Below are 17877 nucleotides of genomic sequence, written 5' to 3'. Positions count from 1 at the left end.
CTAGTTCTTGCTGCATTACGCCATTTGTAAGCCAGTGAACTCAGAAGTCTTGTGACCGACACAGGTCCAAGCTTGACCCGCATTACAGTTGATCAGATTTTGACAGTGTTACACGCCAAGACAAGGTGCTGTAATAATATATGCACCCCAGATAAGTGAAGCGATAGATCTGGCACTATCGTAGAGCTATTACGCTTCTCTACATTTATTGGGAAATAAGTTTGCAACGTTAAGAGTCTCTTGAAATTTCCAGTGTACATCAACATAATTACCCCAACAAACCCTAAAAAAGCCTCTGTTTAGGGACGAAACACATTGGTGACATCGAAATTCAGGGAAGAAAACGTCTTAAAAAGAATAAGAATGTGAATAAAAAGCCCTTTTTAAGTAAAACTTAATGGATTGTGTGCACTATAGCATTACATTGTTCTTATATGTCTTGTAATGGCTGGTGGGTGCTGAATCATTTCTTGCAATTTTTAAAGACTTGTCCACATGGTATTCTAGCTTCACTCAGACAGGCAGCAGACCTGGAATGATTAACTATTTTCTAGAAGGTCTAGAAGGTTATGAGTGCCAGTCACTTGTAGACTTCCTGAAAGGGATAAACCTTTATATCCCAGGGAGCATGGGACCCACGTCTGGGTATACCCAGTGCACGAAGGGCATCCATTGTGAATACAATCCAGGTGATGGTGATCTCAGCCACTTGCGCTCACTCAGGGCAGGTGCATCACTATCCTTTGCAACATGGGAAAAAGTGTCCATAACTCACAACTATGCGACCCTTGGCTATGTCATGCTGCTTAAAGATGAAGCATCAAACTACCTTGCTTGCTAGTTGGATCCCAAGAAATTGAAAAAGGTCCTTATGGTCCTTGGTGTGGCTTGCGCTGAAGGTCTGGAACAATTTAGATTCCAGGTTTTCAAATTCCCCAACTGTTTAGATGCAACTGAAGAATGAATGAGGAACAGTCAGCTAAAGGAAAATTAGAAACCTTTAACCCATTGAGCTACACCTTTTTATAAAACCCTACCTGATCACATTTACTGTGCGATCAGCTGGAAACTGTCTTCTGTGAGAAAAATCTAAGGAAGAAAATTAGAGCAACAAATGAAATTACCAATACAGATAAACACAGATTTTAGCTTGTATTTTTTACAACTTCATGTGCTGGAAAATTATTTTTTCAGCTGTCTTCCTTTTCATACGAAATTTTGATTATCAATGCTTTTATATCTTTTTGTCTTCTTGATTATCAAAATATGCCTTATTTTGAATTACCTGAGTGTTCACTACATAGACTCCACTTGGTTTGGAATGGCACAACACAAACGTGTACTACTGATAGCCTGGCAGGAACAAATCACTCCTGCTGGGGGTTTGTGACATTGGTCTACAACTAAACAAGGGATCTTGTTTAAGTCCATATGCCTAATTATTAACGTGCTTACATTCAAAGGTAAACACCACTAATATCTTGTTTCAAGTGCTACCGACCACAAAGTTTTGTAAGATTAAAGGACCAATTTCTACTGCAGTTACCCAAGGCCAAACAAGTTAGAAATGGGCTAAGACATTCTTAATAGCAGCTGCTAACCCCAAACTGGAGATCAATTCATTACATTTCAGGAAAGTCTTAAAAACCTGTTTTGTTTTAGTTTGAATAGTTGCTGCTTGAATGGTTTGAGATTTTAATTGCAATAAATTATGCCCTGATACTGTCAGATGAAAGAGCGCCTTATAACACATAAAAACCTTGGATTAGCCCAGCACCAAATCAGATAAATATTCAGCTTCCAAAAGTTACAAACACTCACAAAATGCCCATTATTCTTGTTTATTCAGTAGTGTGCCATGTATGCAAGTTCCAAAAGCTGGCCAAAAGAAATTGGAAAAGATAATATAGGCCTGGGCGGTGAACTTTGCTCCGTTCGCAGAGGTTGCAGAGTTTTCTGCACTCCACACTTCGCAGGGCTCGCGGAGTGCAGAAAACTCTACTTTGCGTTGTGCAGCAGAGCTTTTTCCCCGCTTGCGAATGGTAAGTTTGCGACCCCGAGATGCCGCCGTGGTTAGAATTTCTACCTGAGCTGCAATAATACCAGCACAAACTGCAGTTCACACTGTGGTACTTCGCAGAGTTTTTTTTAACTTCTCAGAGTTCCACGTAGCAAAACTCAGTGAACTACGCTATACCTGTGAAAATGTACAACAATATCTCAAACACTGTCAATCTCTGTTGGTTTCCAGTCTGATTATTCCCTAAATCAACCTTTATGGAATTAGATTTTTGTCATTGCCGTAATGTCCTGGATACTGACGGAATTTGGGTCAATGTGTGCATCATTTCCTTATTTTCCTTTAGTTTTTCTATTTTATGTGTAAGATTATAATCAAAGGCAGGATGACTTGATTACTGGTTTAATTCACTGGTTTCATTCAAATACATTTGTAAATTATAATATTTCAATTATTTGTTTTCATCTGAAACACAACTCTAGTGTATTCTGTGAAGAGCTCTGGATTTCTCATGTGTGGAGTGCTCCACGTTCAGAGGTTCATTCAAACACAAAGAGAATGGTGGATCCTGCAAACTAAAAGAGGGCAGTTTCCAGTCACTAAGACTTCAGTGGGAGCGAAAGTATCATAAAGTTTCACATAAACTGAGTGGGAGGAATCCCAGTAAGGTGAGCCTTGAGGAAAACCCATTCATTAATTGCTGCAAGTTGAAAAGGTGTGAACACACTTTAGATACATGTTCATGCCATTATCTGAGTAGCCTTTTTCATCCTGAGACCTCAGGGATAACAATGTTCATAACAAATTGAGTTACTGAGACAAATGAGCATGGGACCCCCGTCTGGGTATATCAGTCACTCTTAGGGGGTCTCACTGAGAAAAGCAAAAAAACAATGAATGGAACGGATATGTAAATAATACCTGCAGACTATGAAGGCAAGCAACAATAAAAGGTAAACTATTAATAATACATTTTCAATTTTGGTTTAGTCTGACACATGTCCTTTTTAAAAAAATACAAAATGTATTTAAAACATTTAATAACACAAAATAAGTTATGAGTGGGTTGAAGTGCATGGATGCCCTAACTGTGTCCTTTCATAGATTATAGTATTATGTCCGACCATAATCTATGGTCCGTACCATGAAACATCCAAAATTGCTCTACTCCTATACCTTTTTGCATGCTTTTAATGAGACATGAATGAAACACTTTCTTTTTGTATTATGTGTAGCATAAGTAGGGCAGCTAGTAATGTGGTTTGGTACTGTAGCCATGGAAGGTGTGGGAGGTAAGTACTGTTTCTAAGAATTATGGAGAAGAAATGTGTTTTCAGATTAGAAGATTGAATGCAGGTTTTGCAAGAGGCATTGAGGGGATACTCCAAAATAACAGCATTATCTGAAAATTAGCCTACACTTGGTGCTGGATATCATGAAGTATTCAGATTTTCAGGGGCAAGAGAAGATACTACTTTTTACAGACTTCCAGTCCGTGTTATTATTTACCACGCCATGATCTTTCAAGTCTGTTTGTGTATAGTCTGGACAAACACAGGGAGTCGTAGGGCCATTAGCAAATGATAGTTGACATTTTAAAAGTGCCAGAACACTCATAATGCCATAGTATATAACTGGGTGGTGGGGTAGTGCCATTACCTTAAGGCCTGGGTTTTTCCGCATGCGAAGTCTCCCCATCCACATGTCTGTTAGTAACATTTGGCTGCAGGTATGAGCTATGAAGTCCCTGTGTTTGGCGGCCACTGCTAGTTTGAGACAGGTGGAATTGCTCCAGTTCTTAAGCTCATAGGTCAGGAGCTTCATGGCAACTTGCTCATCGTGTTTGTAAGATTGGTCTAACAACTCAACAGCAAGCTGTCCAAAGTCCCTGAAAAGAAGGATATTGATAGTTTTCACAAAGATAGAGAGTAAAAACAATGCAGTCTAATACAAGGAAGCTCTCATTCACTCAGTTAGAATGATGTATTCCAAAATGTAGGCAAACATTCCTAAAATCGTATTATAAAGCAAAAGATAGTTAATGGTATAATCCATGACTGCAATGAAATATACAATAGCTCATATTTAAAGCAATGGTTACAGAAAGAGCAGGCCTTGGAATCATCTGCTAAGAAACAAGGTACAAACACATTTCAGTGATGCTTTTCTTTTTTATTTTAGGCTTCTTAGGAACTGTGCAGAACATTGCCCTAATGGATACCATACATAAGGAAGCCTCAACATCATAAATTGTAAGACTGCTGGTCTGCAATGTTTAGATCAAACCTAAACAACAAATTGGATTCTATGTCAGGACCGGAGGCTTCGGATTATGCTTTTCTCTCTTCGCTGTTTATTCACAATAAAACCACATAGCAGCCAGAAAAGCATCAGAACTTGAAAAATGTTTCATTTATATCCCCAACACAGGGATATTCAGGAAAAACATAATAAACAACATCTTCTTAGAACTACAATTTCCATCAGTCCAACACGCGGTAGTCCTTCTATAGTGTCCATAGTCCCAAGGTAGGGCGTCCATCTTGTGAACTCCTCCTCTTTCTTCGCTGCTTCGCAGCCAGTTAAGTGCTATTTTTCCTCTCTCTCACAAGAATTGTGTATGGAGATTTCTTTGCGATGTGTGACTGTTTTACTGCATAGTGTTTTGCTATCTGTGTTTTTTGGTAGGCTCTGTACGTTCTAATTGATCATTTCAACCGTTCAGGTTTTTCTCTCCACAGAGCCCTTCATCGCGGGGACGCTTTCGCCCCTTACGCGATGTTCCCGTGTGTGCAGCGGTGTTTGTTGTGCCGCTAGAGGGCACCGTAGCGTCTCGTTCGCCCGAGCGCGGTTCCGTCTCGCTGACAGGGGCCGCGCTGGGGAGAAGGAGCCTCGCCGGAGCCCTGTCTGCCGCCTAACCCTGACGCCCTTGCTGGGTTGTATTTGTCCCGTATTACAACGCCCCGCTGGGGTCTGTATCGGCGGTTTCAACCGCACTGACGCCTGCGGGCTGGTTTGAGCACCGCAATGCGGCTTGGCCGCTGCTGAGGTATTTTCTCGATTTGAGCGCGCTGGGAGGCGGTGTGGACCCGGTCTCTGTGAGAGGGTCGGCGCGCTGAGGAGGCTGGTGCTGCCTCTGTGACTGCCAGGTTCCACCGGCATAAAACGTTGCTAGCCTCCGGTTAGCCCATATTTGGCCCAGTGAGCGCCACCATACCCTCAGTTTCTTTTTTACATTTACTTATACCTGTGTGCAGGTGCATTATGGCTGAGGGGTATTACGTTGAGGAAGAGGAATCTCATCACTACCTACAGGATGATGAGTTTTATGCGGCTGTGGATCAGTCTATATATAGATGTGTGCAAGAGATAGTAGGACCTATGGAGGACAGGCTCTCCGCCCGCATAGTGGAAGAGTGCGCAAAGTTAGCGCCAGGGCCTGTAGGGACGCCCGTGTCTGACCCTGGGCAGCCACCGGTGCCTAAGAAGGTTTGTAGGGATGGAGGTTCCGGGGGTGCGCAGGGTGTAGATAAGGACGCCTTTGAGCGCCTACGGGACGCTTTTCTAGCTAAGGCGACCGTGCCTACCCCTGCGTCACTCCCGCCTCAGGACCCTTCAACATCGGCTGGGACTGCCCCTTGCTCCCCGGGAGGGATCTCCCCCGCGGACACTGATGAGGATGATGAGGATTCGGTGCGTTCTTGGCGACCGTCCACCTCCGCGGCGGAGTTTCCCAAGGACACTTCAGGCATGCTCGACCCGGATGAGATAATTCATCCGCGGTCGGCCGCTTGGGCGCCTGGGGACAAAGTCGCGCAGTTTGTGGCGGGCCGCCTCCGCAAACCCTTAGAGAAGGAAGCGCGAAGTTGCCTAAGAGGAGAGTGTCCTCGTCCAACGTTGGAGGGGAAGGTCGCTATGACCCCGGAGTTGGACGGGAAAATGGCCACGTTCATGGCCAAGTTTGTTAAGGATCCCCGTAAGGGGATTGACCGCTCCTGGCGATCATGCCAAGACAAGTTGTTGGATGCCATAGGCCCGATCACGAAGATCTTAGATATGGCAGAGGAGGCCAAAGTGTCGGGCACCCCCATATCCTTTGAAGTGTTGTCGAACTGGGCGCAGAGGGTGGTCATATTTCTAGGAAACGCAAACTGCGCCCTTTCGACGGAACGACGGCGTTTCTTGTTAATCAAGTTGGATCCCAAATTGGGAGATTTGGCCTCTTCGGAGGCAGGCGCCGTGGCGCAAGGTGGTCTCTTTGGGGAGCCCTTTATCAAGGAACTGGGAAAGTTTGTGTCTACTTTCACCTCTTTGGACAAGGCCCAGTCCGCTATTAAGAGGGTTTTCCACCAGCGTTTTTTCCCGAGGGGCTGGTCGTGGTAGGGGCCTCACGACCGGCCGTGGCGGTCAGAATCAACCCAACAGGGGACAGGGCTCCGTCAGAGGTCAATACAATACCTCTGCAAACTACACCAATTTCTACCCGACCAGGGGTCAACGCTTCCGAGGACGTGGAGGCTTCAGGAATGACGCCGGAGGCAACAATTCCCACGGTAAGTGTGATTCCCGCAGATCAAGTTTTAATTGGGGGAAGGTTGGCATGCTTTCCAGAAGCTTTGGCGGCTATTACGGCGGACGCGTGGGTTCTCCAAACCGTGCGTGGTTTCCATATAGAATTCTACGATCAGCCGCGCCAGCTAAAGCCACCTCGCCCCATAGTTTTCTCTCAGCCAGACGCGCAGTTGATCGACGAGGAAGTCTCAGCGCTGTTGCGCAAAGGGGCTATTTGTCGAACAACGCGACACCCCTGCGGATTCCTCAGCAATATTTTCCTCGTGGAAAAGGCAGACGGGGGCAAACGACCAGTCATCAACCTCAAAGACTTCAACGGCTGGTTGGTATACAATCACTTCAAGATGGAGGGCATCCATCTTCTGAGGGACGTACTGCTCCCAAACGACTGGATGGTCCGCTTAGACCTCAAGGATGCGTATTTGGTGGTTCCCATCCATCCTCCTCACCGCCGTTTCCTCCAGTTTCTCTGGAAAGGCACGGTCTTCGAGTTCACAGCCCTTCCATTCGGGCTTTCCTCGGCCCCTTGGTGCTTCACCAAGCTGTTACATCCAGCAGTGGAAGTCCTGCGGAGCCAGGGGATTCGGTTGATCGTGTACCTGGACGACATCCTGCTGATGGCCCAGAACCCGACCAAGTTAGTCTCCCTGTTAGAGGGTCTGGGGTTCATTATCAACAAGGACAAGTCTGTCTTCATTCCCGCCCAGAACATAGTGTTCTTGGGGTTTGTCGTGGATTCTCTGCAAGCGTCGCTCAGTCTTCCATCCAGGAAGATGGCCAAGATCAAACACGAACTGCGACAGACGGTTTCCAAGTCGCACACCTTGCTTCGGCAGATTGCCAGAGTGGTGGGGCTTCTCTCGTCTTCCATTCAGGCGATCTTTCCGGGCCCTCTTCATTACCGGGCCCTTCAACGTCTCAAGGCGCATCATCTGCGCAAAGGACTGTCCTACGACAACCTGGTACCTCTGTCAGTGGAGGTGAAGGAAGAAATGGCTTGGTGGCTCGTCCATATGGAGGCGTGGAACGGTCGAGCGATCTTCGGGTCTGTACCGGACTTGGTGATAGAATCCGACGCCAGCAGGTCTGGCTGGGGCGCCCGCTGCGGGGATTTCTCCACAGGCGGTGCTTGGTCATCCGACGAACAAAGGCTTCACATCAACTGCCTGGAACTTCTGGCAGGATCCTTTGCTGTCCGTTGCTGGACCAGGGATTCCGCGAAGACTTGTGTTCTTCTAAGAATGGACAACGTCTCAGCGGTTCGGTATGTGAACCACTTGGGAGGTCCGCGATCACGAGCGCTAGCAGATCTGGCGAAGGATTTTTGGGACTATTGTCTGGCCCATCAGATCTCGGTAACGGCAGAGTACCTTCCGGGACAGGCCAACCAGGTAGCGGATTGGCACTCGCGACACCTGCGGGACTCCAGCCTGTGGAAGCTGGATGTTCAAGTGTTTCAATGGCTGGCAACGAGATGGGGTCCTTTTTCGATAGACCTGTTTGCGTCCAGACTGGACTTCCAGCTACTGAGATTTTTCAGCTGGAGGCCGGACCCTCTGGCAGAGGCAACGGATGCGTTCCTCCATGATTGGAGTCAGGAACGGCCGTATGCCTTCCCGCCTTTTTCCATGGTAGTGCGGGCGGCGGCCCAACTTCGCCAGCAGATGGCGGAAGTGGTGATGGTGACGCCCGTGTGGAGATCGCAAGTATGGTTTCCAGTTCTTCTGGAACTTTCCTGGGATTCTCCAATCCTACTCCCCCGGCTCCCTCGTCTTCTCCTCAATCCGGACGGGAACCCTCATCACCTCCTCCTGCAAGGTTCTCTCCGCCTCATGGCATGGAGGCTTTCCGGAGATGTTGGTCGCTCCCAGGCCTTTCGGAATCGGCTGAACACCTTTTGTCCAAAGCCTGGGCAGGGAGTACCGCAAAGAGGTATAGATCAGCTTGGACCAGGTGGGTTCGTTGGTGTCTTCGACGGGACTTGGATCCCATGGTCGCAGGCGTCGTTCCCATCCTGAATTTCCTGGCAGAGTTGGCGACGGCCGGTTTAGCCTACCGGACAATTAACACGATACGGTCGGCGATCTCAGCAGCTCATGAAAAGTTGGATGGAGCTGCGATCGGGGAACATCCCTTTGTCTGTAGGCTCCTTAGGGGAGTGCGGCTTTCTTTACCCCCGGAGCCGCGGTATTCTGTCCTCTGGGACGTCAATGTGGTGCTGAATCTTTTTCTTTCATGGCACCATAACAAATAACTTTCTTTAAAAGAATTATCGGCCAAACTGGCTATGCTCCTCTGTTTGGTGTCGTGTCGCAGGGTCTCTGATGTGCGCGCTTTGGATGTCTCGGCGAGAGTGTTTTCCCCAGATGGGGTTACCTTTACCGTAGGCCACCGCACAAAGTCCGCTACAAGGTCTATCTCTTATCCGGCCTTTACCGACGTCCCCAAGTTGTGTGTCGTGCAGTGTCTAAGGACGTACGAGGATGTTACAATGGAACTTCGCCCCCCGGGCGAACGACAGCTCCTGATTGCGTTAAGGAAGCCACACAAGGCTGTATCTTCCCCCACTATAGCCCGTTGGGTGCGGTGGGTATTACAAGAAGCTGGTATCGATACAAAAAAATTCGGAGCTCATTCAGCTAGAGGGGCCATGGCCTCAAAAGCGTTTGCCCTGGGGGCACGTTTAGAGGACCTAATGCGAGCTGCGGATTGGTCCTCAGATTCCACCTTCAAAAGGTTTTATTTCTAACCTGTGGTGGATATTGCAAGTTTGGTGGTGAATCAGCTTTGAACAAGCATAATCCGAAGCCTCCGGTCCTGACATAGAATCGAAATTTGCCTAGCTTAGTGACGGTAAGTTTCAATTCTATTAAGGACACGGAGGCGAGGATTATCCCACCCATACCTCCTGCGGAGATCCCCCCCATACTGACGTAAGTAAACACCTTTTTGCTGGATTTAAGTCAGTTGAGGAACTGTTCTCTTTGCTTGCATTTCAATGATTGGTGGTAGTACAATTTATGCCTTTGCCTTCAGACTTTGGCGGGTCTAGCAACGCTCACGCTGTTGTGTTTATTCCCGCCAGGTAATGATGGTGCAAAGCAGGACCGTTGAGACTTTGGCGTGACTCGCGCGAAGAAAGAGGAGGAGTTCACAAGATGGACGCCCTACCTTGGGACTATGGACACTATAGAAGGACTACCGCGTGTTGGACTGATGGAAATTGTAGTTCTAAGAAGATGTTGTTTATTATGTTTTTCCTGAATATCCCTGTGTTGGGGATATAAATGAAATTTTTTTCAAGTTCTGATGCTTTTCTGGCTGCTATGTGGTTTTATTGTGAATAAACAGCGAAGAGAGAAAAGCATAATCCTCGCCTCCGTGTCCTTAATAGAATTGAAACTTACCCTCACTAAGCTAGGCAAATTTCGATTATTCATTTACATGAGTAGACACATTCATCAATAAGAAATTAACTCCACTTAGTTCTACTAGAGAATAACTGTGCCTAGACACCTGCGGGTATGAGTGCGCTTTAGAAATCCTAATTTTATTTCATTAATTTCAATTTCAATAAATGGAAACAGTCTACCATAAATTGAAGAATCTAGAAACCAGACCCTATGCTGATTAAAGAACGATGTTTATATTTTGATTTAGGAGAACACATTATAACATGTCGACTCTCTATCCATTCAAAAGAGTATATGGTTGTGTCTATCTTTATTAAGTTAGAGAACATTTTATACCATCAGGTAATTAAGCATGTTAGCTATACACACTTTCGAGAAATGGTGCAATGGAATTCTTTCTTAGTGAGACAGAATGTTTTTTGTTTTAATGCAAGCTATTGTTAACTCCATAAATTAATTTCAAAATATACGAAACATTCTATCAACAAGCTATTCCCATGAAATCATTAATGTGTCACTGTCAACATAACTAGGCAAATATTTATGCATGTAGAGTAGCGCAATTTAGGCTCTGCCTTATACTTCACAATTTTACAATTATGTACTCGTATTTGACATTATATTCACTGTGTGCCTTAACTTCCTTAACATGCGTGAAACATTTAAACATATTAATGGAAGGCAATCATGCACTCTTTTACTCACATTTTACATTTATTCTTCAAGTTACACGTGTGTATGTACTATCATGTATCCGAGTTCATATTAACTACTCAGCTAACTCAGCCTGTTTACAGGCCTCAACAAAAATGCATTTAGCTTTGTCAGCATATTCTTTTTTTTCTTTTGCAGGTGAATTATCATGATTTTTGCTAGTTAGAGAAAGATGCCTTCTGTTCATCATTTACCAGGATATAGCGATATTCAAGTTTGAGAAACACAGTCTAAGTTTCGATGGAATGGGAAACAGAATCATGTTACAGAGGCTCTCGTGAGTCACAATTTGATTGGTTCCTGGTGGTGTGAAAGGAGATAGGGATGTTTCTGAATCTCCTGTTACTTTTAATTAGTGTTCGCACAGTCAGAGAATGCAGATTCCGTTTAAACCTATAGAGTTACAGACCTCTCTGCTTGGCTTATACTTACAAGCGTGAAGCTACATGCTAAACACATATTTCCTTTTTCTAAGACTTGTATTGAAGTCTCAATATGCTCACTAAATACAGACCCTTGGTAGATGTCCTATTGATCTATGTGTAGAAGAGAAAAGGGAAGTTTCCTTAAGAAATACTTATTTGCGTTAATTTATTTCTTTATTGTCGTGGCTGTTGCTATTCTGTATCTCATTTTATCACAACTCAATCTGTATTGCTGTATCTTTTTAACTTATTTTCGCTTTGTTTATGTACTGGATTGATTGGTAATCCAAAATAAAATCTCTTTAACCATAGTTGACAAATGCTGGTCCTTCATTGTGGAGTCACATTGGCTTCATAAGCTGTAAATGTATTGTTGATGTCTTCTCCCTTATGTCGCTTCACGTCAACCAACAAAGGCCCATATGACATTTACGGGAAAAATGTTTACGGGAAAATTCTTTGACAACTTTACTAAGAGATTGAGGTGTAAGTACCAGAACTCTGTCATACGCAGTGAGTGATTCATTTTAGGTGGGTGTGGAATCAATGAAGATTGTTTGAGTTGCTTGTTTTAAATGTAAGCACTTTTGTCAACTTGTTTAAAAATGGGATGTCTTCAACAATTCTGTAATATCTCTGTATATATAATTCAGAGTGTTACCTGAGAAGAGGATTTGACAAAAGGGATGCCCACAGCCCTCTCTCTGTAGAGTTCAGAGGAGTCATTACTACCCTTTCTGGTCAGCCTACTGTTTGCTCCTGGGCGGCATTGCACACCTATTCAAGGCTGAGCCAAGGCTGAGAGCTGGCAGAGGCTTACATTAGATTATTAATAGCTATTAAAAATAGTAATTACATAATTTTTTTAGCTTGCCCTATTCCTGAGATACAGTATTAGTATGTCTGATAGACTTCTAGCCTCAGATTCCGTACCATAGAATATTCCACAAGTGTCGGAATGGATTGGCAAAATCTTGAGCAATACCTCTGCCAGCCAGTAGGTGGCATTGTTCAGTTCCATGTCACCACTTTAAGTGCCATCCACACCGGAAGTAACATGCGGTGCATATATGGGTGCCACCCAGTGCGCTGACATCAGTTCTTTTCTTTCCACTCCATCAGCACATATCTGGAGAGAGATACCTCTGTCCACTTTTTTTTCAATTTTTTTTTATTTTTAGAAATTGGGTCTCTAGTGGGCAGAGCTATTCACCCTGTCCAAGTAAGGACCACAATCATTGCCAGGGTAATACACACCCTAAATTAACCTGTGCCCCCCCTCTGGTAGCTTGCAACCGAGCAGGTAGGCTTAACTCAAGAGGCAATGTGTAAAGTTTTTGTGCAACACTTAAAACAGTAGCACAGATAAAAAATTTACAAAACAACATTAGCACAGGGAAAACACCACACAAATATACTCCACACCAGGTTAGAAAAATAGAGCTTAATTTAATGAAGAAAACAACCAAAACAAAAATATTCAAAAGATAGAACCGGGGTTATGAATTTTTAAAAAATATCTTGAAATATAGTGCTCAAAAGCATAAGGCGCCAACCGGGGACATGCCTCTCAGGTCCAGAAGTGTACTGAAGTGGTGGAGTACCAGGATTTATACCCAGTTGTACCTTTGAAGTGGGGTAGACTCCAAAGACAGGCCTTTGAAGTGCACAAATATATGCCCTTCCTGACCTGGCTTCAGACTCATTCCAGGGGGGTATGAAGCTCTTTGTGTGGGGACAGGCATATCACATTCAGGTGGAAGTGGCAGGTCCTCCCTCACATCCTGCTCAGGATGACCCATGAGGATGTCAATTGCCCATCAGGATGTGGGTGGCCCATCAGTTTCCTTTGTGTGTGACTATCTTGAAGCAATGCTCAAAACCCAGCTGTCACCCACCCCACACGTGTATTCAGAGAGAGGCAGAAGGCACAGAATGTTCAAAGTAGGAAAATACCAACTTTCTAAAAGTAAACACAAGGATGATAGACGGAGCGCTGACATTTTTTCAGACGCTCAACCCCGGCCTAAACTGGGGTGGCACGGTGAGCAAACAAATAATGGATTTAACCCAGATCTCTTGACTGGGAGTAAATATTTTGATTTGTTCTGCATTCCATCAATTGTGTGTCTTTAACTGTCTAAAAGTGGCATTTTTAGACTTGTAACTTAATATCCAACTTTACCATAATTTCTAATTTTAAAGTGTGAGTCAGGAGAAACCAAACTCGAAATATCTGTCTTTTCCCAATTGGGAAGTACACTTATAAAATGTAATAAGATAATCCCAATGTTAACCTATGGGAAGGATAGGCCTTGCAATAGTGAACAATTAATTTATGAGGTTTTCACTATGTGTACATGTAAAGCTTATAGGTACATATATTCCTTTTTAAATACATTGCACCCTGAACTCAGAGCTGTCTAGGGCCTACCTTAAATGGAAAGGGTTCACTGGCCATGTTCACATGGCTTGTTAAAACTGCCAGCACAAGCTCTTCAGTTACAGGCCTGAGATATGCTTAAAGGGCTACTTAACTGGATGGTACAATCAGCGCTGCAGGCCCATAGTCATTTAGATTACAGACCTTTGACACATGTAATGCACTTAGGGACGTATAAGTCAATTAAATATGCTAATTGTGGAGATCCAATGTTACCACATTTTAGGGAAAGAGCACATGCATTTTAGTATTGGTTAGCAGTGGTAAAGGCCCAGACTCCTAAAGCAAACAAAGACAAATTCAGCAGAAGGAGGAGGAAGGAAAACAATTGCGGGTGACCCTGCAGAAAGGACCATTTCCAACAGAAATGTTGTCATCTTAGTTTAAACTTTGCCTCCCAGTGTGCTAGGAATGTCGCCCAAGAAATGTCGCCCAAGAGATATCTGGACAGACTCCCATCTGGTTTGCCTCTGGTGCCATAAATTCATACCGCCCATTCCACCATCCACAGATCAGCAGACAGTGGACAACCTATCATTTCTCAGACAGGAAGGGTGCCGGCATTAGAAGTAGTTTATGGTTGCTATTCTTGCTACTTTCTGGTGCTCAAGCAGGACAGAGGCCTCTGCCCTATTATACATCTTCACCCTATCAACTTCTTCCTGAAGAATGAGAAATTTAAGATGCTCATGTTGGCTCAGGTTCTGTCTGCCCTGGACCCTGCATGCTGGATGGTAGAACTGGATTTGCAGGATGCATACCTTCATATACCTATCCTGCCTGCTCACAGGCATTACCTGCTGTTTAAGGTGGGCTATGACCATTTTATTTTATTTTCATGTGCTACCTTTTGTCCTAAACCAGTGCCCCCCAGGTGTTCACTAAGGTGATGGCAGTGGTTGCAGCACATCTGTGGAGGTCAGGGTTGTAGTCTTCCTTTAAATAGATGACTGTCTGTTTAATGTGGGCTTCTCAATGTTAGTTGCCTGCCACTTCCAGACTATGGTGGACTCTCTGCATTTGCTAGGGTTTACCATTAACATGCTGAAGTCATGCTGACTTCCTCTCAAATGCCCTCTTCCATATGAGCTGTTATGGGCAGTTTTGGGGCCTATCCTTTGAAGCGGGTGAAACCAGAATATTCAGGCTATGATTCCCATTTTACAACCTCTATTCTGCATTTTTCGGTAAGACTGACTCTGCAGCCTGCAGTTAACCCATGCCACCGGACAAACTTGGCTGGAACATCAGTACATATTCCTGGTAGTTCAACACTTAATGGGCTCTCTGAAATCCAGGGCAGACAAACTCAGCCTTTGATGCATAGCATATCACGGATGGCGTCTCCATCCAAGGTGGTGCGAGGTCTCTTCAATGAATAGGGAGAACCGTGGTTAGATCTATTCACCACCAGAGATAACATGCAATATCAGCACGTCTGAGTGCTGGAGTTTCCAAGGAAACGGTTAATGTTTCAAATGGAGCTCAGGCCTGCTTTACGCCTTTCTGCTGAAACCACTCCTGCGCAGATTTCTAACGAAGATCAGGAACAAATGGGCCCAATTTATACTTGTGGCTCCAGATTGGGCATGGAGAGTATGCTAATCCTAAACTCCTGAGAATGAGCATCAGCCCTCTGATCAGGTTGCCCCTTAAAGAGGATCTATTGTCACAGCAACAGGGCAGGGTCATCCATCCGAACCTGCACACACTCATGCATGGAGACTGAGCCGCAGCAATTGACAGTTTTTGACCTCCCTGCAGAAGTCTGCAAATGATCCCTCAGCCAAGATAGTGTACTACTGCGATTGGGACAAATTTGTGGTTTGGTGTTGTCATATAGCTCCTATATATCTTTATAATGCGTTAAATTAGCATGGGCACATTACATGTTTAAACGCCATTTTTCATTTTGCAGCTTCTGCACACGACACTTAATTGTTGATTTAGCTTTCAACCTAGTAGTTCGTTGTGGTTTACATGAGAATAATGTGTTATTACTCTGATATCAGCTTTGCTCAATAAACTATGTCTGTACAGAGAGTGCTGAAGCTTCAGGAACAACAAGATACTGAATTGTTATGAGGTCTGATCTTCGCGCCTTCATAGACATAACATAAGTGCAGCTTCTGCCAATTTTGGCTTTTAGGCGGGTTTTATATTGCTTTGCTTGACACACACAAACACACTTGATGCTGTTCGCATGCAGAGAGAGCTCTTGTATGCTGATGTGATCTCTTCATTCTAGGATCCTGAGGTATGGGCCCACCCTAATTCAACCCAAAGAGACCTTCTTAGCTATTAATATAATATGCGAGTTAGGGAGGGTGAGAAATAAGTGTTGTTAACCCTTATTCATTTACAGCTTGTTAACATGCTGTCACCATTTGCTTTTTATGGACTAGTAACTATGCTGATAACTTTGCTTTTGATAATATGTTTCCTTGTATTATCTAAGGTACTGCGCCTGAGAAGACGGCATTTGTAAATAAATATTTCAAATGTTCACGTGTTCTTCTTGACTCCACGTTCTGGTTTGAAATGATTATATAACGAAAGAGTGCTCATGTGTTCCACGTAACCTGAGGTATTGTAAGCTCATGTTCTGGTCTGTCTAAACATTGGGATTTTGTTATGACCAATGAGACACTGTAGCTAGCTCGGTAAGGGGTTTGTTGGATACTAAGGTGAGTTTTGGGTCACCCTAATTCGCTGAGGTTCCAATCCTCTGTGCACAGTTCTGTGGGAGAACAGAAACCCTGCAACATGGCGCCCGTACGTTGGTGGTCTTATATCATGACACTCAAATAGTATATCGTTCAAACCTTAACCCCTTCACTATCGTGTCCGGAAAACGGTGGTGTCGGTGAAACCTACCTATTTTTTGAAATAGGTCTTTTCAAGCTTGAATCTATCTAAAACGGTTTCCTTGACTTACTACCCAGTTGTGCTACAAAGTTTTCTTTGTTATTCAGTAGTTCCGGTGATATCATGGCTGTGGCCATTGCGCAGCATAGTCGCATTGCGGTGCGCAACTATTTACAAACTTACCAAGTCCCTTTGGAAGGCATGGCTGTGATTTTGGTGGTGTGTGCAGATCCGGCGTACCCTTTCGAGCTGTTTTACTCGTGGGTCACATTTCCGGAGGTGGACGCGAATTCTCAAGTGTTCCTCCACTACACACCCTCCCCTGTACCGGCTGAGTATACACCGTACAGGGCACTGGAAATACCTATTGATCATTGGCAGCATCGCGTTTGGTTTGATGGCGCCCTCCCCCACTCTTTGTCAGCTGCGAGGTTAGGTCCACTTTCCATTCCAGGTACAAATTGGCCTGCTTTGGGTGGATTCACCCCGCACCCGAATCACGGCGCTTGTCCCCTTGTGGATATTCGTAGACTACACGTTGTCTCGATTGCTGTGATTCGTGCATTAGTGCAATACATAGGTCGTCATCTCCCGGGTGGTCCCCCCGGGGGTGCGGCCATTCAAACGGCACGTGGCGGTTTACGCCTAAATCCGGTTATGGTCAATTCGGTTTTTGGTCAGCGTCCCGTTGATAACGATGACTTCCCTTTCTGGCTTGCCGAGAAGTTTGACCAACTGGAGGCTGTGTTTCCGAATTCTACTCCTGCTGATAAACATAGAATGTTGACGATCACTTTACCAAAGGATTTAACTCCTGAGCTCGTTGACTGTGAAAGCTGGGGAAAAACTTTTGCGGCCGTTTATACGAGGTGTTTCGGCACTCCGTCTATGACCGCACTGCCTGAGATCGTTAAACGTGTTCAGGATGATCACGGACCGGAGGCAGCGGTTGAATTGGGTATGTGCCTGTGTGGTTCGTTTGAGATAGTAAGCGATCTCATACTCTCCAATATTAAAGGAGATGCGGTGAACTTTCAGGTGTCGAATACTTTGGCTGCTCTGCCCGATGCCGATAAACCCCGACAGTTAGCGAAGATAGTTGTGGCCGCATATAAGACGATTGGCCGCACAAGTAGAGGTCTGAAATATTTTCCTGTCAAGGAGAAAAAACAACCACAAGGACAGTCTGCTGCGGCAGATGTCCAACCCAAGTCCAAAAAACAAAATTGGCCTAAAAGACAGACACAGGGGAAGCAACAAAAGCAGACTCAGGATTCTTATCCTGCAACACAAGTTCCTGCGCCGACTGAAAAAGTTTATGATTTGCGCAATCGCGCGATGATTAAATCGCCTGATCGATTTCAGGTTTCTGATCAACGCTCTCCTCGTTCCTTTCAGGACTCATCGGCCCCGAAAACCGGT

The 17877-nt window shown here is 44.8% G+C and overlaps 1 protein-coding gene across 1 annotated transcript in view; it reads right to left on the bottom strand.

Annotated features, from left to right (window-relative positions):
- The window catches only part of TRPM1 (transient receptor potential cation channel subfamily M member 1), a 694024-nt gene that overhangs the window by 125016 nt on the left and 551131 nt on the right, over positions 1–17877 (bottom strand). Inside the window, exon 17 of the mRNA XM_078684915.1 lies at positions 3680–3908. Coding sequence (XP_078541041.1) covers positions 3680–3908 — 229 coding nt within the window. The remainder of the gene's footprint in view (positions 1–3679; positions 3909–17877) is intronic.

This window comes from Lissotriton helveticus, chromosome 3_2 (genome assembly GCF_964261635.1).
Source record: "Lissotriton helveticus chromosome 3_2, aLisHel1.1, whole genome shotgun sequence".
NCBI classification, from domain to species: Eukaryota; Metazoa; Chordata; class Amphibia; order Caudata; family Salamandridae; genus Lissotriton; species Lissotriton helveticus.
This window is presented reverse-complemented; position numbering and strand designations above follow the sequence as displayed.